General features: G+C 43.8%; 1 protein-coding gene across 1 annotated transcript in view; it reads left to right on the forward strand.

The window, feature by feature from the left end:
• Fanca (FA complementation group A) overlaps positions 1-22544 on the forward strand; it is a 54179-nt gene that overhangs the window by 14684 nt on the left and 16951 nt on the right. The window contains exons 13-27 of the mRNA XM_051201601.1: positions 334-475; positions 871-1004; positions 2963-3073; positions 6450-6545; positions 6630-6689; positions 8288-8376; positions 9606-9666; positions 9741-9790; positions 11995-12071; positions 15987-16100; positions 17832-17968; positions 18639-18709; positions 18952-19048; positions 19181-19368; positions 20345-20441. Coding sequence (XP_051057558.1) covers positions 334-475; positions 871-1004; positions 2963-3073; positions 6450-6545; positions 6630-6689; positions 8288-8376; positions 9606-9666; positions 9741-9790; positions 11995-12071; positions 15987-16100; positions 17832-17968; positions 18639-18709; positions 18952-19048; positions 19181-19368; positions 20345-20441 — 1524 coding nt within the window. The remainder of the gene's footprint in view (positions 1-333; positions 476-870; positions 1005-2962; positions 3074-6449; positions 6546-6629; positions 6690-8287; positions 8377-9605; positions 9667-9740; positions 9791-11994; positions 12072-15986; positions 16101-17831; positions 17969-18638; positions 18710-18951; positions 19049-19180; positions 19369-20344; positions 20442-22544) is intronic.

Below are 22544 nucleotides of genomic sequence, written 5' to 3' on the forward strand. Positions count from 1 at the left end.
TGTGGGGTCTGCTCCTCGCATCAGGATTTAAGGTTTAAGACGGGATCAGACTGACTTCTGTGGACACTGCCTGTGTGGGGAGGTTCCAGAGTCTCCAGCAGGGTACAACTGTCCTCATCAGGATTGCAGTTCAGGGTCAGGAGGTTGACCTTGTCCTTGGGCAGAGACCTTCCTTCTCAGAATGAGAATAATATGGCGGCAACTCATGAGGCTCCTCAGCAAGTCTGTACTTTACTGGTGTTGGAGTGGATGGGCTAGAGAGAGCAGAGGGGCCAGTGTCTGTCTGGAAGTCACTTACTTTGGTGTTGAAAGGAGCTGGGGCTGTTATTTCAGGTTTTTGTGACACTAGGCACAGAAGAGTCAGTTGGCCGTTTGCAGGAAGTCCTGGAGACGCAGGAGGTTAACTGGCAACATGTGCTCTCCTGTTTGTCTACACTGGTTGTCTGCTTTCCTGAGGCACAGCAGCTGGTTAAAGGTGTGTGTTCCTGGGAGCCCCATGATGCTTTGAGCACATGTATGTATGTGTGATTTGCATGCTAATGTCAGTTGAATCCTGAACAGTACAGGCTAAATGCATTAGTGATGCCCTTCACTCACTTAGAACTTAATAGGACCCTGCCTGCCTGCCTGCCTGCCTGCCTGCCTGCCTGCCTGCCTGCCTGCCTGCCTGCCTGCCTGCCTGCCTGCCTGCCTGCCTGCCTGCCTGCCTGATGTTAGTGCTATCTCTGTCAGTCTGAGGTGGTTTGTATCCAGCATGTGGTGACTGTTGCCACCTGAATGAAGGACATGTTTGGGTGTACTCAGTCACCAGCAAAGCTTGTGAGCTGAGCTGCCCTCTCACCTCCCTCCTACTGTGTCATAATCTCACAGACTGGGTGGCCGGTTTGATGACCCGCGCCTTTGAGAGCTACCATCTGGACAGCATGGTCACTGCGTTCCTGATTGTGCGCCAGGCTACTCTGGAAGGCCCCTTTGTATTCCCATCCTATGCAGACTGGTTCAAGGTGAGTTACTGGAGAAGTGGGTTATGACAAAACTGATATGACAAAACTGCTTGGTGGAGTCTCCTTTTCTGAAACTTTCCTAAGATGGGAAACTGTTTGACAAAATCCCCGGGTGCTCATAGGATAGGTAGTCCAGCATATGCAATAGTGAACAACAAGAGAGCCTGTCTCAACTGGAAAATGGTACCTGTGAACAAAATATTTTTAAAGATATAATTTACAAGCCATGCATGGTGGCACATGCGTTTAGTCCCAGCACTCAGGAGGCATAGGCAGGCGGATCTTTTAAGTTCAAGGACAGTATGGTCTATAAAGTGAGCTCCAGGCCAGTAAGGGCTATATAGTGAGACCTTGTCTCGAAATAAGAGAAGAAAACAGAAAAGGAAAAATAACTTATTTTCATTTCAGTTTTTATTTATTCTGGGCAGATGGGCACAAGTGTGGCACAGCATACTTGTGGAGACCAAAGGACAACTCGGGGGATTCAGTTTTCTCCTGCCTTGTGGGATCCGATCGTCAGACTGAACCATTTCACTGGTTCATTAAGAAAAAGATAACTGGGCTGGAAAGATGGTTGACGGCACTGGCTGTTCTTCCAGAGGTCCTGAGTTCAATTCCCCATAACCACATGGTGGCTCACAACTATCAGTAATGAGATCTGGTGCCCTTTTCTGGCCTGCAGGGATCCATGCAGACAGAACACTCTACAAAAATAAATTAATTTTTAAAAAGATAATTTAAAATGGACCCAACTTACCTGTGTTGTTGGTTGTATTTTAATTGACCATATTTGTATGTTTATAGTTTTGGTTGTGAGCCTAGCCTTTAATGGCTGAGCTATCTCTTCAGCCCTCATATTTGTATGCTTAGTATTTGAATTCCTGTTTTAATATTTTTCATTTGTGTTGTCTGTCTGTGTATAAATATACATGCACATAAATGGTAGGCATATGGAAGTCAGAACAGCTCTCTGGAGTCTGTTTACCACTCTTGAGGCAGTTAGACCTGGGAGAGTGGAGCCTAAAAATGGCTAATCTCTTAGTTTGAGGCTATATAGTGAATTCCAGATTAGCCAGGAGTGAGACCTTGTCACACACATATACACACACAACAAAACAAAAAACCAACAACACCTTATTAATGTTGTATGTGTATATGGTTGCTGACAGTGTCATTGTACCATGTCATAGTCTATAGTTAAATGTAATTTTATTTAGTTTTTCCTTGGCTGCCTACTGTGTAGTAACATTGCTGATTTTGGTGAGTTTTAAGGTAAATTAATGTGTTCAGAAGAATCTCAGGTGATGAAATGAACATATTTCTTGAGTTGAGAGGCTTAGCCAGGTAGATAGATTGTGTTCCTGATAGTCACAGGGTCCCATTCTTACTATTTTTGTTTTACTTTGTTTTGGCAACAGGGTCTCATGTAACCCTGGCTGGCCTCAATCTCACTGTATTGTTGAGGATATACTTCATCCTTGATCCATCGCCTCCACCCCCAGAGTGCTAGAGTACAGGTTTGTACTACTGCACCTGTTTTTTAAAGGTTGCTGGGGACTGAACTCAGGGCATGCTAGGCAAATGTTCTATTAACTGAACCATATCTGCCCCTCTTTTTTGTTCTTCTTGTTTGTCATCTTGAGACAGGGTTTCATTATGAGTCCAGTATGGCCTGGAACTCACCATGTATCCCATTAGCATTGCTCCTGCCTCAGCCTCCTGAGTTCTGGAATTACAGGCCTGAGCCACCACATTCTGTCCATAGATACTATTTGCACAGATAATCTTGGCCCATCTCTGTCACATTTTAAATTCTCTGAACCAAAGTTACTTCTCTCTTTTTTTCAGCAGCAGTCTTCTGTGTGGGGCTGACCGTAGCGCCCAAGCTCTTGTTAGACAGCATAGCCCACAGAATGGCCACCACAGAGCAGTACCTGATGTGATCTCTCTCTCTGCAGGAGTCCTTTGGGAGCTCACTTGGCTACCACAGCTGCAGCAAGAAGGCACTTGTCTTCCTCTTCAAGTTCCTGTCTGACCTTGTACCCTGGGAACCCCCTCGGTACATGCAGGTAAGGATCCAACTGCTGCATCCTGAGGTTTTCTGCTAGTGCTATCTGTTGGAGCCTGCTCCAACGAGTCAGCTGGGTTGCCTGAGTAGGGGCGTGAGGATTGAGAAAAGGCAGATAAAAGAAACAGAGACAGAAACACTGGACAGATTCAGGAGGACTGCCCAGTCCATGCCTTTCAGCACATTGTACAGCCCCGAGTTTAATTTAGACCCTGCTTATATACAGACTAGAGGCAAAGTGGAACAAAGAACAACATATCAATTAACCAGCTCCCTGCACTGTCCTTGAATCGAGGAGCATCCAGGTTCACTCTATCATGTGAGGCCTGCTAGCAGCAAGCAGCTTCATTCCCTATCTCTATGTGCATTTTGTCTGTTGTCAGAAGCTTGTTATTAGGTAATATGCTTGTTCCCATGGGCTTCATCAGAACTTTCTCACGCTGTCAAGGAGACTGAAACAAGCAAGCCTGAACTCTAATGTATTATAAGTCAGAATAGAGTCCAGATGGAAACTGAGTCACTTGTGGGCTCCTACAGCTGTCCTTTATATAAGGGTCTGCCTTCTGCAGATCACACTGAGCCAGGACTGGTTTCTGCCCTTCAACAGACAGTTCAGGTGATGCCAAGCATCCATGTACAGTGAACCAGCACAGGCACCTAGTAACACCCACATATCCACCCCAGGAGAAGAGAATGTATTCTACCAGTGTGCAATGAAGTGCCTGCCACATAGGCTCTCAGGATGAGCAGGTCCAGGTGGGGTCTAGAAAGAGGTCATGGGGGAGTGAGTATAGGAGGATCTATTTTTACTTTACTAAAATGATGTGGCTTTATGGTATTTGAATTTCTGGGACCTGGACTGATGGCTTAGCGGTTAAGAACACTAATTGTCCTTCCAGAAGACCTGGGTTCAATTCCTAGCACCCACATAGCTGCTCAGAACTGGTTGTAACTCTAGTTCCTAGGGGATCAAATGCTCTCTTCTGGCTTTTGTAGGTACCAGGCACACACATGATGGGCGGACATACATGCAGACAAAACACCCATATTATTAAATTTACTGAAAAAAAAAAAAAAAAAAAAAAAATCAGGGCTGGAGAGATGGCTCAGTGGTTAAGAGCATTGGCTGCTCTTCCAGAGGACATAGGTTCAATCCCCTCCACCCACATGGTGACTCACAACCTTCTGTAATGAGATCTGGTGCCCTCTTCTGGTGTAAAGGTATACATGCAGCTAGAACACTCAAAATAAATCTTTTTTAAAAAATCTGGATAGAGATATTCTCAAACTTACAATAATCATTTCTTCCAGTTTTTTTTTTTTTAAGACTCTGCTGGGCAGTGGTGGTACACACCTTTAACCCCAGCACTTGGAAGGCAGAGAGGCAGTCATATCTCTGTGAGTTCGAGACCTGCCTGGTCTACTGAGCAAGATCCAGGACAGTCTCCAAAGCCAGAAAAACCCTGTCTCAAAAAACAAAAAACAAAACCAAAAAGGCTTTATGTAAGTCAACTGTTGAAATATTTGTAACAAGTTATGGTAGTATACACTATAATCCCAGCATTTGGGAGGCAGATGTAAGATCACTATAAGTTTGAGGGAGGTTTATTCAACAGAGGTTCTGGGACAGCCAGGACTACTTTGTGAGACAGTGTTTCAAAACAAGAAGACAAACCAATCTTGAAGCCACAATAGTGGCACAGTCCTGTAGTCCCAACATTTGGGAGGCTAAGGTAGGAGAATCATAAGTTGTCAGCCAAGCCATTCAGGGCCCCATAGCAAGAGTCTGTCTCAAACTCCCCAAAAGTCTGAAGCTGGGCACAGTGGCATATAGTCTCAGTTACTCAAGAGCCTGGGTATGAGACTACAGGAGGCCAGGAGTTCAAATCCATCTTGAGGAGCAGTGAAACACTGTCCCAAAGGAGAAAGGAAGGAAGGAAGGAAGGAAGGAAGGAAGGAAGGAAGGAAGGAAGGAAGGAAGGAAGGCTTGGCAGTATTTTTCATACTCCCTTTTTAGTAAGAAGTTTGATTTATACTCCAAACTGAATGGGGATATGTGAGCAAAGAGAATAACAGACTTCAGTCATCATGGAAACTAGAACTGAACCTGTCTGCTTGCCCCAAGTCTGGACCCTGACTTTCTTGTGCATTGCTGTTTATGGCCAAGCCAATCATTCTTCAAGACTGGCAGGTGCCAGTATAGATAACGGAGCTATGACCACCCCTACATCTTGCCACACATACACCAGCTGTTGAAGTATCCTGTCCTGAACACCGAAGGTCTCGGCCTCCACCCCTGAGAAGTGAGAAGTCTGGACACTGAGAGCCATTCCTTCTCCTCTCTATCTCTAACCAAAGAAACAAGGAATGTCAAGTCATTTGTGCAGACCTGCAAGCAAATTCTATCTACATTTCCTGTTCTTTGACAAATTCTCTTCCTGCCTGCCTTTTGAACTTGCTGTGAGCATGGCAATCTGGCTTTCACTGGACTCCCTCTTCCTTAAACCTGGGATTTGTGGTCAGTTTCCTGTAAAGTCAGCCACAAATATGAAGCATGTTCTCTAATCACAGACCTGGACACAGTATGGGCTCTGACAGGCTGTGTTGATGCTGTGTTTTGTGTCTCTAGATGATAAAAATCTCCAGAGCCTATTGCTCCATGCCTTTGGTTTCCCTCCCACTCAAAGAACCAATCACAGTACATTTTTCTTAATTTTCTTTCTGGAAGGAAGAGCAGCTGTAGCCAGAGGCTTTTCTGCATCCTGCCTAGTCCCTCAGCTACCTATAAAATAATCACTCAGAGGCTTAATTTTAATTATAATTGTTTGGCCGGTGGCTCAGGCTTTTTACTGGCTAGCTCTTACATTTAAATTAGCCCATTTGTATTAATCTGTTGTGTAATCATGGGGTCCATGGCTTACCAGTAATGCTCTGGCATCTTACTCCACCTTTATTCTCCCTGTATACAGTATGGCTTTCCTGCCCAGCTATATTCTTCCCTGCCACAAGCCAAAGCATATTCATCAACCAATAAAAGCAAAACATTCGCAGCATACAGAAGGACAGCTTTCTGTTGTGGGTTTGTGTAAGACACAGAGTATCACTGTGTAACTCTAGCCAGCCTGGATCCTGCTATGTAGACCAGGCTGGCCTTGAACTTGACATTATCTTTGCTACTGTCTACTGAGTGCTGGGATTACAGGTGTGCATCATCACCACACCCAACTTCTTGTGGGTTTTGATTTCAAAAATTATATGTCTCATGTGCTAGTGGCCATCTGTTATCATTATTCTCATTGCCATGCGCTGCTAATGTCCCTGTGAGAAATACCATGTTAGTCTGTGTCTTGACGTTGCTGTACTGTGTCCTCTTGTAGGTGCATATTTTCCACCCACCACTGGTCCCAAGCAAGTATCACTCCTTCCTTACAGACTACATCTCGTTGGCCAAGACAAGGCTTGTTGACCTCAAGGCAAGTCTGCCCACTGCTCTAGCCCTGCCTGGTAGTACCCAGTGCCTGTCTTTGTATTCACATGTTTGTTTTTCCCCTTTGAAGGTTTCTGTAGAGAATGTGGGACTCTACGAGGATTTGTCCTCCTCTGGGGACATTGCTGAGGTAAGATGTACTAGGCTTTTTATTTTAGGCCACCAATCAGCTCCCAAATCATGACACAGAAACTTATTAGTCTGAAATGCTTAGGCTCATTTCTGGCTGGCTCTTTTAACTTAACATGATCCTCTTTTCTTTGTCTACCTTTTGCTCCCGGGCTTTTTACTTTTCTTTCCTTCTGTGTATTTTTCTTTCACTTCTTGCGTCTCCTGCTTGGCAGCTTCCTGGCTTCCTTGGCCATCTCCCTCATTCTCTCCTCTCTTTTTCCTTCTCCACCGCCATTCCTTCTGAGCCTGGATTTCTCCTCCTAGATTCTCTCTGCCTGTCAGCCCCACCATCCTTTCTCTTCCCAGGCCATTCATTCAGCTCTTTATTAGGCCAGTCAGGTTCCTTAGGCAGGCAAAGTGAAACAAATGCAACACAGCTTTACATAGTTAAACAAATGAGCATAAGAAAAGTAACACACCTTTACACAGTTAAAGTAATATTCTGCAGCATAAACGGGTGTAATACATCTTTGCATAATATTCCACAAGAATAATGAACATTGCTTTTAGTTGACTTACAGTTTTGGTTCGCTTGTCTTTTGACTTGAGTAATTTGACCTTCAAAAGCCTCTATTTTGTCTCTAGTGAAACTGGGTTGCCTGCTTTCCTGAAAGTGTTTTGTCTGTACTGTCCCTTGGAGTCTTTGTATGGCAACACTAGCAGAGGAGAGTAGCCATGTTCAAAGACGGACCTGTGTGCAGTGAATTCTCATCAGGGTTTTTTAGTTTACACAGTTTTTCATTAATTTTATTTATCTAATTGTCATTATACTTGTTTATGTGTGTGTGCACATGCTGTGATGCATGTGCAGAAGTCAGAGTGTAACTTGAGGAAATAGCTCTCTCTTTTCACCTTGTAGGTCCCAAGGATTGAATGTAGGTTGGTCGCTTGCTGGAGCACCTTTACCTTCTGGACCATCTTGCTGGTCCATTTTTATTCTTTTATAATGTTGTCAGAGGAATGGGGCACACATGAGTGTGTGTGGCGGTCAGAAGGCAACTTCTGGAGTGTTTTCTCCTTCATGGGGATCCAGGGTCTCTAACTCAGGTTTCCAAGGGGCCTGCATGGCAAATGTTACCCACTGAGCCATTTTGCCTCTCTCTGTTCCTCCTATGCCCATTTTCTTTGTGACAGGCTCATGTAACTCAGGCTGGCTTTAAACTCCTCAGCCTCCTGTGTACTTGGGTTCCAGGCATTGCCACTACACCTAGCTTTGACATTTCATATTTTTTTTGAAATCTCCACGTTAACTCTCTATTCTGGCTCACCTGGGAGCCTTCTCTCCGGAAGAGCAACAGAGAAGTAGAGAAATGGCTGTGCCAGACAAGTTAGGAGAGTGGCACTGGCTTTTGGAGCTGAGCTGACCCTAGGGCCCATATGAGTCCAAAAAGCAGGACCAGGGCATTTGTGATTGTTCCAGGTTGTTTGGTGCCCATTTCACCTTTTACCTCTAAAATATCCAGAAAGTCATGGCAGCGAGGAACAGCCAGGTTTCTATGCTTGCTTATTTGCTCTTAAGTCTTCATTCTTTCTCAATCTCTCCCTGTATGGAAGTAGCCTCAGAGCCAAGCAATCCAAGATGTCGAGAAGGCCATCGTGGTGTTTGAACAAACAGGGAAGATCCCAATGCCTGTCATGGAGGCCAGGTAGGAGGAGGCTGCTGTAGAGCATCTGCTGGCTACAGCATATCCAGACATGGCCCTGCTGCCATTAGTTTACTGGGATTCTTGAAGTCTGTCCCACTTTGATCACAAGATCACATGGGGATGAAGGTATCCTATTCTATCATGGGAGACAGGAGTCAGTGTGGATGCTGTGTCAAAGGTGAGGGCTTGAGGTGGCATAGAGTGAGCGTGGGCCTCTGTCTTTTACTTTTTTGTTGTTGTTATTTTTGTTTTGAGACAGAGTTTCATTGTGTAGCTTTGGCTGGTTTGAAACTCTTTATGCAGACCAGGCTGGCTTTGAACTCATTGCCTGCTTTTGTCTCTTGTACTAAGATTAAAGACATATTCCACTGTGTCAAGATTGTTTTCACTTCTATGACGGCATATGGCACCCTCACTCTCTAAAATAGGCAATAGATGGTACCTATCTGAAGCCCATGTGGGAAGGAAGGATTATTGACCCACAGTTTAGCAACAGATTTTTAGTTAGTGCTTATGGGGTGACCAGTGTAGACCCAGCCTAGGGAACTGAGTAGCCTTATTGAATTCATTGTGATTCTTGATTATCTTGAATTTTGATTACTATCAAACTCATGGGGTTTTGAGATTGTTTCCAAGCAGAAAGCTCATGGTGGCCTCATTGCAACCCTCATAGCCTTATATTAATCTGGGTTCCATGACCAGTCCTGGGGAGACTAAACATGGTTCAGATCTCATGGACCATAGGCTTGTTGGTCACGCAGGGTGCCTTTGCAAGATGCATCGCAACAGTGAAGGAGGAAAAAAAGAGTTAAAAACATGATCAAGCCCAGGTGTGGTAGTTCGCACCTTTAATCCTAGCACTCCGGAGGCATAGGCAAGCAGATCTCTGGGGTTCGGGCCAGCCAGGGATACACAGTGAGATGCTGCCTCAAAACAAAACAAAACAAAAGACCCACATGGTCAATATTAAAGTTCAGCCATGTCTGGTGGTACCCACATGTGATCTCAGTACCTGAGGGATGGAGGCAGGTAGAACAGCAGTTCAGGATTTTTGCCACAGTGAGTTTGACACCAACTGGGGCTGCATCAGACTCTGTTTTGAAAACTGAAATGAAAGAAAACAAAAATGAAAACCTTGGAATGAGAGCGCCTGGGTTGTGAGTGACTTGATGGAAGAATCCTCCCTCTTCCTGTGCTCATTATAGTGTGTCTGCCTTTCTGTACCACAGCATATTCAGGAGGCCCTACTACCTGTCGCATTTCCTCCCCGCCCTGCTCACACCGAGAGTGGTGAGTACACGCCCCTCACCTCTGGGAGATACGTTCCCTGCCTGCTGCTGCTCACATGATTGCTCTTTTCACAGCTCCCAGAGGTTCCTGACTCCCGGGTGGCCTTTATAGAGACCCTGAAGAGGTAAGCAAGAGCTTGCACAGAGGATGCTCTGTGTCCAATGGGTTTTCCTTGTTTTAATTTTTTCCAATGAGTGTTCCTAGGGCAAAGAATTTGAGTTCTTTTGTAGATAAATTTACCACATGTGTGTTTTATTCATATGATATTGGCTCCAGGTGGGCAGTAGTAGTTCACACCTTTGATCCCAGCACTCGGAGGTAGAGACGGATGGATCTCTGAGTTTGAGGCTAGCCTGGTCTACAGAGCAATTCCAGGATAGCCAGGGCTACACAGAGAAACCCTATCTCAAAAAAACCAAACAAAAAAAAAAAAAAAAAAAAAAAAAGAAGAAGAAGAAATTCTTTTTATTTATGTATTATCATCTTTTTACTTATTTGAAATAGGGCATCACCAAGTAGCTCTGGAGCTCAGACATGCACCTGCCTCCTGAGTGCTGGGATTAAAGCATGTGCCATCACCCTGGCCTTTATTTTTACTAGTTCACTTATTTATTTAGTTTTTGTTTTTTTTGAGACAGGGTTACTCTGTGTAGCCCTGGCTGTCCTGGAACTCACTCTGTAGACCACTTTAAAACAATTAAATAGTGTCCGTGATTATTTACTTCAGTTGGCTATATACTAAAGTTGAAATGATATAGAAAAAAAATTATTATAACCTTTGTGGAAGGATAACATGAAAATGTATGAAATTCTGTGTTTTCACCAAAGCCCACAAGCCACTCATCTGTTGCTGTCTTTTGAAACAGTCTCATGTAGTCCACGCTTGAACTTATTAAACAGCTACGGTTGATTCTGAACTCACCATTCTCTTACACCCCCCCCCCCAAGTTTAGAGATTATAGGTTTGCCCTACTACACCTGGTTTTATTTGTTTTGAAACAGGTCTTTCCATGTAGCCCAGGCTAACCTTCCTACATGCCTCCTAAGGCCTGGGATTACAGGCCTGGGATTACCATATCTGGCTTGAACTGAATTTAATGTAGTTAATATATAAAACAAAATGGGTTTTATGCCACTGTCTAGTTCTCTCATATGTATCTTGGCAGCTTTTAGCATCTTATAAAATGAACTGGGTAATCTCTTTCTGTTTGCTGGAACTATTTGTTGAATCAAAGTTCCTACTCTGTTGAAGTTTGGCAGAAAGTGGTATAAAAACATTTTTCTGCTGACATTTGCAGAATCATGACTTTGGCTATGGACTCAGCTTTGTGAATTACTGTTAGACAGCTGCTTTATTCCTTTTCCCCTCCCATCCCCCCACCCCAATTCCACATGTAGGGCAGTGCCATCCAGCTGGGGTCATGTAGATCTGTCAAATCATTTGAAGTAGAGACTAGGACTTCTCTCCTATCTCTAGGTTAAGGGAGTATCCCTCCATGGGGGATGTGTCCGCAAGGTCCTTTTGTACACCAGAAATACATCCTGGTTCCACTGACTGAGGTCCGTTAGACTTCTCAGTCCTTCTGGCTGAGACCCATATTCAGGGGGCCTGAGTCAGCAAACGTGGAAAGGCTACCATAAATGCCCTTCCCGTATAGTGAGATCAACAACTAACTTATCCACCATCATGGAGCCCTCATCTAGTACCTGTTAGAAACAGAAGCAAACACCCATACCTAAACACTGAGTCAAACTAGAATCCAGATGCAGAGAGAGAGGACAAGACCAGGTTGCAGAAACACATAGAGATAGGTGACCTGAACAAGGAGGAGCTAACGGGCCCCCAGACTGATAGCTGGGAATCCAGCATAGTCTGATTTTTTTTTTTTTTAAATTAGCACTCAGGCTGGAGAGATGACTCAGCAATTAAGAGCACTGGCTGTTCTTCCAAAGGACCTGGGTTCAAGTCCCAGTACCCACATGGCAGCTCACAACTGTCTGTAACTTTAATTCCAGGGGATTTGATACCTTCACACCAATGCACATAAAATAAAACATTAAAATTAGCACTCAGTATTTATCGCTAGTACATGACATGTTATAAAATCATATACTTTTAAAATCATAAATGTGATTTGTTTTCTTCTAAAACTAATAAATGACTAGAGCTGTAACTCTATGGTAGAGTGTTTGCCTAGTGGGCTTAATCCCCAGAATTGAAAAAAAGTAATAAACAGAAAACCATACAATATACTGGTGCAATGGCTTTAGAATTAGAAACCTGGACACTATCATAGTTGACATCAGCATTGCTTTCTTTTTATCTAGAGCAGATAAGATTCCCTCATCGTTATATGATGCCTACTGCCAAGCCTGTGCCACTGCTGAGGAGAAGCAGCCTGAAAGTAAGGCTCTGATCACCTTCTGTTCCTGTGCTTTCCATTTCTGTCATGAGTCTGTCACCAGCTCCTGCATCGGCATCCTCCGTGGTCGGGTTGTATTCACCCAGGTGCAGGAGGCCTGTGACTTTGCCTAATCCTGGGATCTGGAGACTAAACAGTGTGTTACCAGGGCATGATTATTGTCTTGGAGGCCTCCAAACTCCTGGGAAGCATGATGTAGGAGCCTGCCTCTATATTTGGAATCTTTAAATGTAGCTCAAGCATAGTACAGTCAGGTGTGATTATTTTCTAACTGGACAATTTGGTTTGTAGCAGGTTGCAGGGTTTTTATTTGTTTTGTTTTTTAAAGTTTACATGTGTTAGTGTTCTTGCCTATGTGTATGTCTGTGCATCATGTGTTCGCCTGGTGTCTTCAGAGGCCAGAAGGGTTGGATGGATCTCCTGGAACTAGAGTTACAGATGGTTGTGAGCCACCATGTGGGTTCTAGAAATCAAACCCAGCAGCTAGTGCTCTCAACCACTGAGCCATCTGTCCAACCCTGGGCTTGGGATCTTTGTACCTAGGAGGACAGTGATAGATCTTGTTGGCTCTGGGAAGCTGTGATCAGTGAGCTGCATCCCCACAGTGTGTGGCTATCGTGTTCTCTCTGTCCCATTCTTCAATGCCATCTGGCTGTGACAGCTAGCACGACAACAGTGAGAGGAGCATCAAAAGAAGCTGCTGTTTTAACTTAATGTTTTCAATCATTTATTCATTCCCTTACTTTAAACAGGGATTCTTGTATCCTTGGCTAGCCCTAAACTCACTATGTAGCTGAGAAGGACCTTGAACTTTTGAGCCTCCTGCTCCCAAGTGCTGGGATTCTAGGCATGTGCAGCCATACCCATTTTTTCTTTATTTTTTTCTATTTTATGTTCATTGGTGTCAGATGCCCAGGAACTGGAGTTTTAGACAGTTGTAAGCTGCCATGTGGGTACTGGGAATTGAGCCTGGGTCCTCTGCAAGAACAGTCAGAGCTCTTAACTGTTGAGCCATCTTTCCAGCCCCCAGCCATACCCATTTTTATGGGTAGTACTGGTATTGAGCCTAAGGCTTTGTGCAAGCTGGGCAAGCACTCTACCAACTGAGTAACTGAGTCACATCACAATCACTCTGTTTACATTTTTTTACTAATCTATATCAATTGTACAAAATACTGGGTTTCATTATGTCATTCTCGTATGCATATATGTATAATGTATATATATATAATACACATATAATGTACTTGATCATATATCACTCAATTACTCTCTCTTGTCTACTCCTATCAGTCACATTGGTCTCTTCCCAAGGAGTCTTATTTTAACTTTGGTGCATTTTAAAAAAATCTAGATGCCACATTTGAAAGAAAATATGTGATATGTCTTTTTAAATTACACTTATTGGTGGGGGTAGGGGTGGGGTGGCTATGGATGTGTGTACCAAACACATAGGTGGAAATCAGAGGACAAATTGTGGGTTCTTTCTTTCTACCTACCTTCTGAACCCCTGGGGTCAAATCTGGGTTATCAGGCTTGGCAGGAGGCACCTTCACCAGCGAGCCAGTCTTTGCAGCCTCTTGTTTTTGTTTTTTAAGGCAGAATCTAATGTAGCTCATGCTGGCCATTGATCTCCTAAGTGCTAAGATTATAGGCACATGCCACTACACTGGGTTGATATTTGTCTTTCTGAGTCTGGCTTATTTTGATTAACATAATGATGTGCAGTTCCATCCATTTTCTTGCAAATGACACAATTTTATTTATTATAGACAAAAACTCTGTTGTGTGTGTGTGTGTATATATATATATATATATATTAATTTATTCATCCATCCATTGATACCTTTCTATGCTGAGCCTGTGATAGAACAGTGTGTGTTTACCCCTTTGGATGAATGTCCAGGAGTGTGCAGCTGGGCTGTGCATGATACTTCTGGTTTTAGTTTTGTGATTTTAGGTTTCTTTGTTTTTTGTTTTTCCAAGACAAGATTTCTTTGTGTAGTCCTGGCTATCCTGGAGCTCAATCCTCCTGCCTCTGCTTCCTGGTGCTGGGATTAAATGCATGCTCCACCACTGCCCAGCCATTCCAGTTCTTTTGCCCTTTTCTTCCTTCCTTCCTTCCTTCCTTCCTTCCTTCCTTCCTTCCTTCCTTCCTTTCTTTCTTTCTTTCTTTTTTTTTAAGATTTATATATGAATACATGCCTGCATGCATGCCTGCACACAAGAAGAGGGCACCAGATCTCATTGCAGATGGTTATGAGCCACCCTGTGCTTGCTGGGAATTGAATTCAGGTCCTCTAGAAGAGCAGCCAGTGCTCTTAACCTCTGAGCCATCTCTCTAGTCCCCCTTTCCCCATTTCTTGACTGGATTGTTTTTCTTTTGGAGTGTAATAGACTTCATATAGTCTGGACATTACTCCTTGATAACATGAATAACTTTGCTGCATGGGTTTGTCTTGGTTTCTTTTGTTTGTTTGTTTGATTTGTTTTTTTCTGGGCTCTCTATTCCATCAGTATATATGATTTCCTCGTGCTAGCACCATGCTGCTTTTGCTGCTGTGGCTCACATAGAATTTCAACAGATACTATGATACTTCATTGTTCTTTTTGCTCGGGATTCCTTTGGTTGTCTTCAGCTCTTGATCTCCTGAGACTGTCGTTGTTCTGGAGGGGCCATGGATGATGTGAAAGTGTGTCTGTGTGACACAGCATGTGTATGGACATCAGAGACAATTTGTAGGAGCTGTTTCCCTCCTACCCTGTGGATTCTAGGACTCTAGCTCAGACTTTCAAGCTTGACAACAGGCCCTTTCCCTTCTGAGTCAACTTACTGACTCTTGTTTCTCTTTCAAAATATGTCGTCCCCTTCCTTTATATAACTAAAACAGTGTATGTGTTAGGGGTTTTGAACCAGTGCCTATTGCAAATATTAGTCTTGCCATGAGCTAAAGGCTAAACATTCTCTCCAGCACTAAGTATTCATATTTCTTCACCTCCTGTTATAAAGAGAGGATAGCCATGTTACAAGTTTGGGAAATTGAATAAATTGTTGTGCATCTGTGATTCTGACCCTGTCCCCAGCCAATCACCAGGGCTGTGCTGCTGTTCTTTCATTATATATTTTTTTCACAGTTATATATCCCCTTTTTTCATTTTATTTTCTATGCATGGGTGTTTTACTTGTATGTGTTTGGTGCCCTCAGAGGCCAGAAGAGGGCATCAGATTCCCAGAAACTAGAGTTACAGATTGTTGTGAGCCAAAGCCTGGGTTCTCTGGAAGAGCAGGTGGTGCTCTTAATTCCTGAGCTTTCTCCAGGCTCTCTCTCTCTCTCTCTCTCTCTCTCTCTCTCTCTCTCTCTCTCTCTCTCTCCTCTCTGTCTCCTTAAACTAATATATATATATATATATATATATATATATATATATATATATTTTTTTTTTTTTTTTAATGTATGTTATAATGGGTGGTGGTGGTACACTCCTTTAATCCCAGCACTCAGGAGGCAGAGGCAGGTGGATCTCTGTGAGTTTGAGGCTAGCCTGGTCTACAGAGCAAGTTCCAGAACAGCTAGAGCTATACAGAGAAGCCCTGTCTCAGAAAACAAAACAAAAAGACAAAAAAGTATGTAGCTAGGAATTAAACCTAGTGCCTTGTACATTACAGGAACATATTCTGCTGTTGAGTGACATCTATAGTCTCAATGTTTTATTTTTGCTATTATTTGCATTATCCAGCATCAAAAGGAACACCTCCCAGAGACTGAGTGCTATGCATACAAAGCAGTACACATCAGCATTTCCCCCAAGTGCATGAGGTTTTTCTATTTGTAATAAAGAATCCCATTGAGTGTGATTACCATTTGACCTAATTTTTAATGTCTTCCCCTGGTTCAGATGCCACCCCAGGAAAAGGGACTAAGCCTGACTGTGCTGAACAGCCCCTGGGACTGCTCACAGCAGCACTTGAAGAGCTCAGAGCTTTAATGACAGACCCCACCCAATATGATGGTAAGAAAGGGGATGGGGCTGTGTGGTAGAGTGTTTGTGCCCTGGGTGCATGCATGCAGCCATAGTGACAGAGATTGGCCCGTCATTTCTGTAGCTCAGCATTTGCCAAATGAACCTGCCCACAGACTAGACTAAGTGCAGATTCAGAATGATGGGGATAGCCTCACTGTACCGTCACACTCCTGAGACAGGAGGCAGGTCATCTTGTTTGTATTACAATAAGACAGATGATAGAGAAGAAGGAAACTGAAGACTAGCCATTGTTTTGAAGTCCCTCAGGTGGCCATTTGGACTGAATGTCTCACAAATGTTCAGAAGCATAAACAAAAAGGGAAACTTCCAAGGTGCTTGTTATGTCTGCTTAGATGATCAGTAAGAACCTGTGCTTATGATGGCCACCTGTGGGACTCAAAGCACTAGCTTGCATAGCAGCCCATGACATCAGTAACAAACTTGCTGTGCTCCTAGGTTTTCATTTTAATGGATGTACAATTTAGAGTAAATTCATCACAGGTTTTACTGGATGTGCCAGTCTAGTGTCTGTTGCTGGTGGTGATGGCACACGCCATAAAGTACACTTGGTTTATGTACAGTTTTCTCCCCTTAAAAAACAGAGGAGTGATGGTGGTGCACACCTTTAATCCCAGCACTGAGGAGGCAGAGGCAGGTGGATCTCTGTGAGTTTGAGGCCAGCCTGGTCTACAGAGCAAGTTCCAGGACAGCTAGGGCTGTTACACAGAGAAACCCTGTCTTGAAAAACCAAAACCAAAGAAACAAACAAAACATGACGAATCTAACAACAAAAACCGCTTGAATTGGGCCACTTGAAGTAGGTTTGGACAGGTGGCTCAATAGTTAAATAGAGGATCTGTTGGTTTTAGTTCTCAGCATCCATCAGGTAACTTACCTGTAACTCCAACATTTCTTCTGGATTCCAGGTACCATCACTCACATGGACATACCCACACAGAGCACACATACATACACATATTAAAAATAATTGAAAAAAAAAAACTCTGAATCCTTCATTGTATGATGACCCACATCCAAACCCCAAATCTATTTCTATACATGATAGATTTTACCTTAGTGTGGATTGATTTTTATACAAGCCAAGACAGCCTCACAGGGAGGCATTAACCAACTTGTGCATTGGCACAGCTTTGCTGAGGCTGTGGATCTTTGACACAACCCTTCAGGCCAGGTGTGCAGGCGTCAGAGTACAACTTGCTAGGCTGCTTGTATAAACATGCTGTGTGTTGCTTTGTGTGTGCGCATGCATGTGGGCTCCTGCTCTGTTGCCCATGCTGGCCTTAATCTCAGCCTCCCAAGTGCTAGAATTTATAGTCATTCACCCCTGCATCCAGCTCAGAATGTAGCATTTGCGGAGCATTAGGAAGAGTTCCAGGGCATAAGCAAATGATGAATGGATGCCAGGTACGCTCTGATAAAGCAACAGAGGTTTGCATGCTTGAGTCCCCGAGGCCTTTGCAGTGATCCTAAGTGTCTTCAGTCTGTGAAGCTTTGTGCTTGAACAGATAGAAGTGTCATACCTTAGACAGGCTGTGGCTGCTATAGTCTGGCTACCCGTCCTTCCATTCAGAGGCAGCACCAGTTTGTGGGGTAGCAGCTTAGCCAGTGCTACCTAGTAACCTACAAGGCCCTGCCAGCACTTCTAAATGTTGTTCCTTCCTGGCTTGCTCCTGATATAACTGGCTTCTCTGTTTGCAGTTATATCTGCTCGGGTGGCTGTGATTTCTGAAAGACTAAATGCTGCTTTGGATCACAATAGCGATGACGGCAGCCTCCGGAGATCAAAGATTCAGCTCAGTGTCCTTACTCCCACACTCCAGAGACAGGACCAGGTGGTATGTCTGTGAGGCCTTAGAACCCAGCTGTGGCCCCTTGTTAGATTATATAAAAGGTATGCAATCAGATGTTGAGCACACAGGCACTGGCTATGCCACCCTTGGCCAGCCTCCCTTGCCTGTTTGTGGCTAAAGATGTTCTTTCTTGTTTATAAGTGTTTTTGAGACAGGATCTCATGTAGCCTAGCTGGCCAAGGCTGAACTTGAATTTCTGCTCTCCCTGTCTTCACATTCCAAGTGATGGGATTATAGGTGTACTCACCAGCTTGTTTTTTCATTTAAAGAAGCCCGTGTGGCAAAGGCTGTCTTTAACTCCAAAGCCCATAATATTTACTCTTCTTGCCCTTTACCCTCAAGGGCTACCTATCTTCTCACTAGGCACTTTCACGTTTCTAGCTGTGTGGTGACACACTGATTCAGTCCAGTGATTTGGTGCCAACTTGCACTGAAGCTCTTTCTAAACGCAAGCCTGACAGCCTGAATTTGATCCCCACTTCCTGTGATGTGGTAGCAGAGAACTGACTCCTGAGAGTTGTCCTCTGGCCTCCACACACACGTGTTCACAACATAAAATAAATTAAAAATTAAGTGCAGCATTTTGTATAGGCCAGCTTCCTGTCACTCCCAGTTGTAAGAGGCCAGAGCCTCACAGTGCTGTGTCTCTTCCCAGGTTGTGGATCTCCTGCTCACAGCTTTCTGTCAGAACCTAATGGTGGCCTCTAGCTTTGTGCCCCCAGAGAGGTAAGGGTGATTTCCAATTGTTCTAGGGTGCTGAGACCGAGCAGGGCAAGCTGTGTTCCAAGAACAATGACTATGCTGAGCTTTGTTGAGTAGGGACTGCATTGAAGACTGATGGTGTATGTTATGTAAAGACCACTGTTTGGAAGAACCCTGGCCCTTTTATAGGCCTCCATGCCTGGACTGATTGTGGAAGGACTGTACAAGGCTATGACCAGCCAGGAACTTGTTCTCTGTGTTTGCAGGCAGAGCCCCTGGGCTGTCCTTTTCGTGAGGACCCTTTGTGGACACGTGCTTACCCCTGCAGTGCTCACTCGGCTCTGCCAGCTGCTCTATCACCAGGTAAGCTCCTGCATCATGCAGATCCCTTCTCAAGCTGCCGTGAACCTCGACTGATGCTAATTTCTGCTTTGCAATGATTTTTGAGCCTTCTAGCTATAGAACAGACTGACATTAACTTTGTCCTTATTTCAGGGCCCAAGCCTGAGTACCCCTCATGTACTGGGATTAGCTGCTCTTGCTGTTCATCTGGGCGAGTGTAGGTCCATGCTTCCAGAGGTGGATCCAGGTGTTCATGCACCTGATGGCAGCCTTTGTGTCCCGGAGTTCTTGAACAGCCTCCTGACCTGCCACACAAGAGAATCCCTGCTCTTCTGCATGAAGTAAGCCATTCCTGAGTTCCTTGGCAGTTATTTTCTCCTCTTGAAAAGTAACAAATGGGCTGGAGAGATGGCTCAGAGGTTAAGAGCACTGATTGCTCTTCCAGAGGTATATTTGACATTCAAGATTTATAAATTCCAGGGCTAAAGAGATAGTTCAGCAGTTAAGAACACTGGTTGCTCTAACAGAGGACCTAGGTTCAATTCCCATCACCCACATGGCAACTCACAAGTGTCTGTAACTTCATGTTCAGGGGATCTGAAACCCTCTCACACAGACATGCATGCAGGCAAAACACCAATGCATATGAAATTAATTAACTAATTAAAGATTTATAAATTCCTAAGATCTACTCAGGCTTACAGTAATATTTGTCCAGCTCATCTTTGCTCACTTTTAAGCTTTAACTATTTGTATAAACTAAGCCATAAAAAAACCCCTGAATATTCTATAATTGCCTGATCCCTCAAGAAAGTTCTTTCTTTCTTGAGGCATTCTCTGTTACATGTCATCTTTTGCTTCTGCACACAGTGGTGGAATGGGTCAGGTTCCCTAGTGGCCAAAGTCACAGACACAGGTTTCTACCAAGATGTGGAGCATGTTCTTTCTGTAGCTCTTGACTCTTTCACGAGATGCTCTCCTGAGCTAGAGGTGCCTGCACCAGTCTTCCTCTGCGCCATTCATTGAATGCCTGTTCCCTGACTGATTCCAGCATCAGACAACGTATGTTTCATTCCTTTTGTGACATGTCCAGTGACTGTGCTTTTGCTTTTATGCCATTGTGTGTCTGTCATTTCTCTGCTTTAATTGTGGAGATGAACTTTTGGAGGAAACATTTGTTTCCCTTTCAGAAGACACAGAGCCTCAAACCAGGGTGGTCCAACAGTTCTTTAAGTCAAGGAGTGATGCTCAGGTCATCTAGTTTAGAACACACTGAAGTCAGTTTGGTGAATTCAGCTTCCTTTTCCTTCATTGCAGATTCTGTACAGCAGCAATTTCTTACTGTTTATGCAAGTTCTCTGCACAGCCCCATGCTGCCTTGCACAACTATTTGTCTCCAGGCCTGATCAAAAGGGTATGTGTTTCAGATCCCTGCTTTTTTATCTGAAGGTGCCTGGCTTCTGCTGCTTTCTTGTGTTTATCTCAGTGCATGAGTGCACAATATATCCGGCTGTCTCTGGGACAACCTGACTGTCTGCTTGGGGAGGTTTTCATGCTAATACTACTGTTGCATTTCTTTCTGGGTTTAAATTGGGGCTATGACGACAGCTTTTAATGCTACTCCTTTGAATACATAACTGATGTTCATAGCACAAGTAAGTTAAAAGATAAGAATTCATTAAAAGTCTTTCTCCTTAAACCACAGTTATCCCTCGGTTTGGTTTGGTTTTGTGAGCTTTGTTTGGCTGGTTGGATGTTTTGGGTTTTTTTGTTGTTGTTGTTGTTGTTTGTTTGTTTGTTTTAATTCTGGGATCAAACTTAGGGTCTCATATGTACTAAGCAAGTGCCCTACCACCAAGTTATTGCCTCAAACCTCCTCCTAGAATTTTGATGAGCACCTCTTGTGTATGAACCATTAGATTTTATCTATAGGCTTCACATTAGAAATAAAGAGAAAACATCTTTGAGATGCTAAAGCAAAAGGATTTGTGAAAATTTTTTTGTTCATTTGTTGTCAAGATTTATTTTGTGTGAGGATGGTACAGTTTAGGCCAGAGGAGGGCTTCAGAATTTCTTAAGCTGGAGTTGCAGGCAGTTGTGAGTCACCCAACATGGGGACTAGGAACTCTACTCTGGTTCTTAAGATATTGCAGAAATAGCCGAGCATAGTGGCACACACCTTTAATCTCAGCACTTGGGAGGCAGAGGCAGATGAACTCTTGAGTCTGAGGCCAGCCTGGTCTCTAGGAGTTCCAGGACAGCCAGGGCTACACAGAGAAACCCTGTTCTCTCCCCTCTCCCCAAAAAGAAAAATACAGCAGCAAGCAACCTTAACCACTAAGTCATCCCTCTAGCCTCAGATTATATGAGACCAACCTAGATTTGATCTAAAAATAAACAAATAAAATAAAATACACACATATAAAATAGAGACTATGGGTCCATGGATAAAGATGCTTGTTACTAAGTATGGGGAACTGAGTCTAATCCCTGAAACCTATATGTTGGAAGGAGAGAGCCAAGTCCTACAAGAACCAACTCTGACCTCCACACATGCCTTTTATATACATATACAAGATAAATAAATGTATATAAATAAATAAATGGGGGGCCGGAAAGTGGCTTAGTTAAGAGCACTTGCTGCTCCATCATAAGGACTGGAGGTTAGATCCCAGCACCTAGAAATGCCTTCCATAACTCCAATCCCAAGGAGTCCAACCGGTCCTTCTGGCCTCTGTGGGCACTTGCACAAACACACACAAAATAAAAATGAAAATCTTTAAAAAGTAGGGCTGCTGACATAGATTAGTTAGTTGAATGCATGCCCAACCAAAAGCCCTAAATTTGATCCCCAGCACCATTATAAAACCAGATGTGGCACACAATGTAATTCTAGCACTCGGGAAATGAAGATCAAAAGGAGTTAATCAAAAATTCAGGGTCATTCTTAGCTTATGTATCAGAGTTGGAGCCAGTCTGGGCTTTATAAACACCTGTCTCTAAATAATAAAATAATAAAAAGAGTCATTGGGGAAACATTTGAAAAGTCTATAGTTATAGGCCTTGCCCAGATAAATAAAATCAGAACAGAAGCATCCAGGGAATCCACACTACAGCTATGCTTTGAGGGACCTTATCCTAGGGCCTGTATGGAGACTGGAGACCCAGAATGTTCTCGGGCAAAGGCTGGGCAGTTGAATAGCCAAGTTCTTGCTAAATAGGGGCTGAGAGTCCTATTCATAGCCCTCCTAAGCAAGAAATGCTAGTAATGTGTTACTGGTAAGACATTTTTCTGGTCTAGTTGGTATGGTTCTAAATGAATACACTAGTATTGGCCACACTCGGGGAGACAGGCCTCTCTCAATGCTGCAGAGCTAACTTGTGGAGGACAGCATAGATCCAGCACTCTCTCCTCTCAATAAAACATCCACCCCAAATTTCACCAGAACGCCAGGGCTTAGAAGCCCCCAGGGAGTAGTGCCTTGCCTGCCCACACCCTCCCCCCCCATCCCCCGCT

This window comes from Phodopus roborovskii, unplaced genomic scaffold (assembly GCF_943737965.1).
Source record: "Phodopus roborovskii unplaced genomic scaffold, PHOROB, whole genome shotgun sequence".
NCBI classification, from domain to species: domain Eukaryota; kingdom Metazoa; phylum Chordata; class Mammalia; order Rodentia; family Cricetidae; genus Phodopus; species Phodopus roborovskii.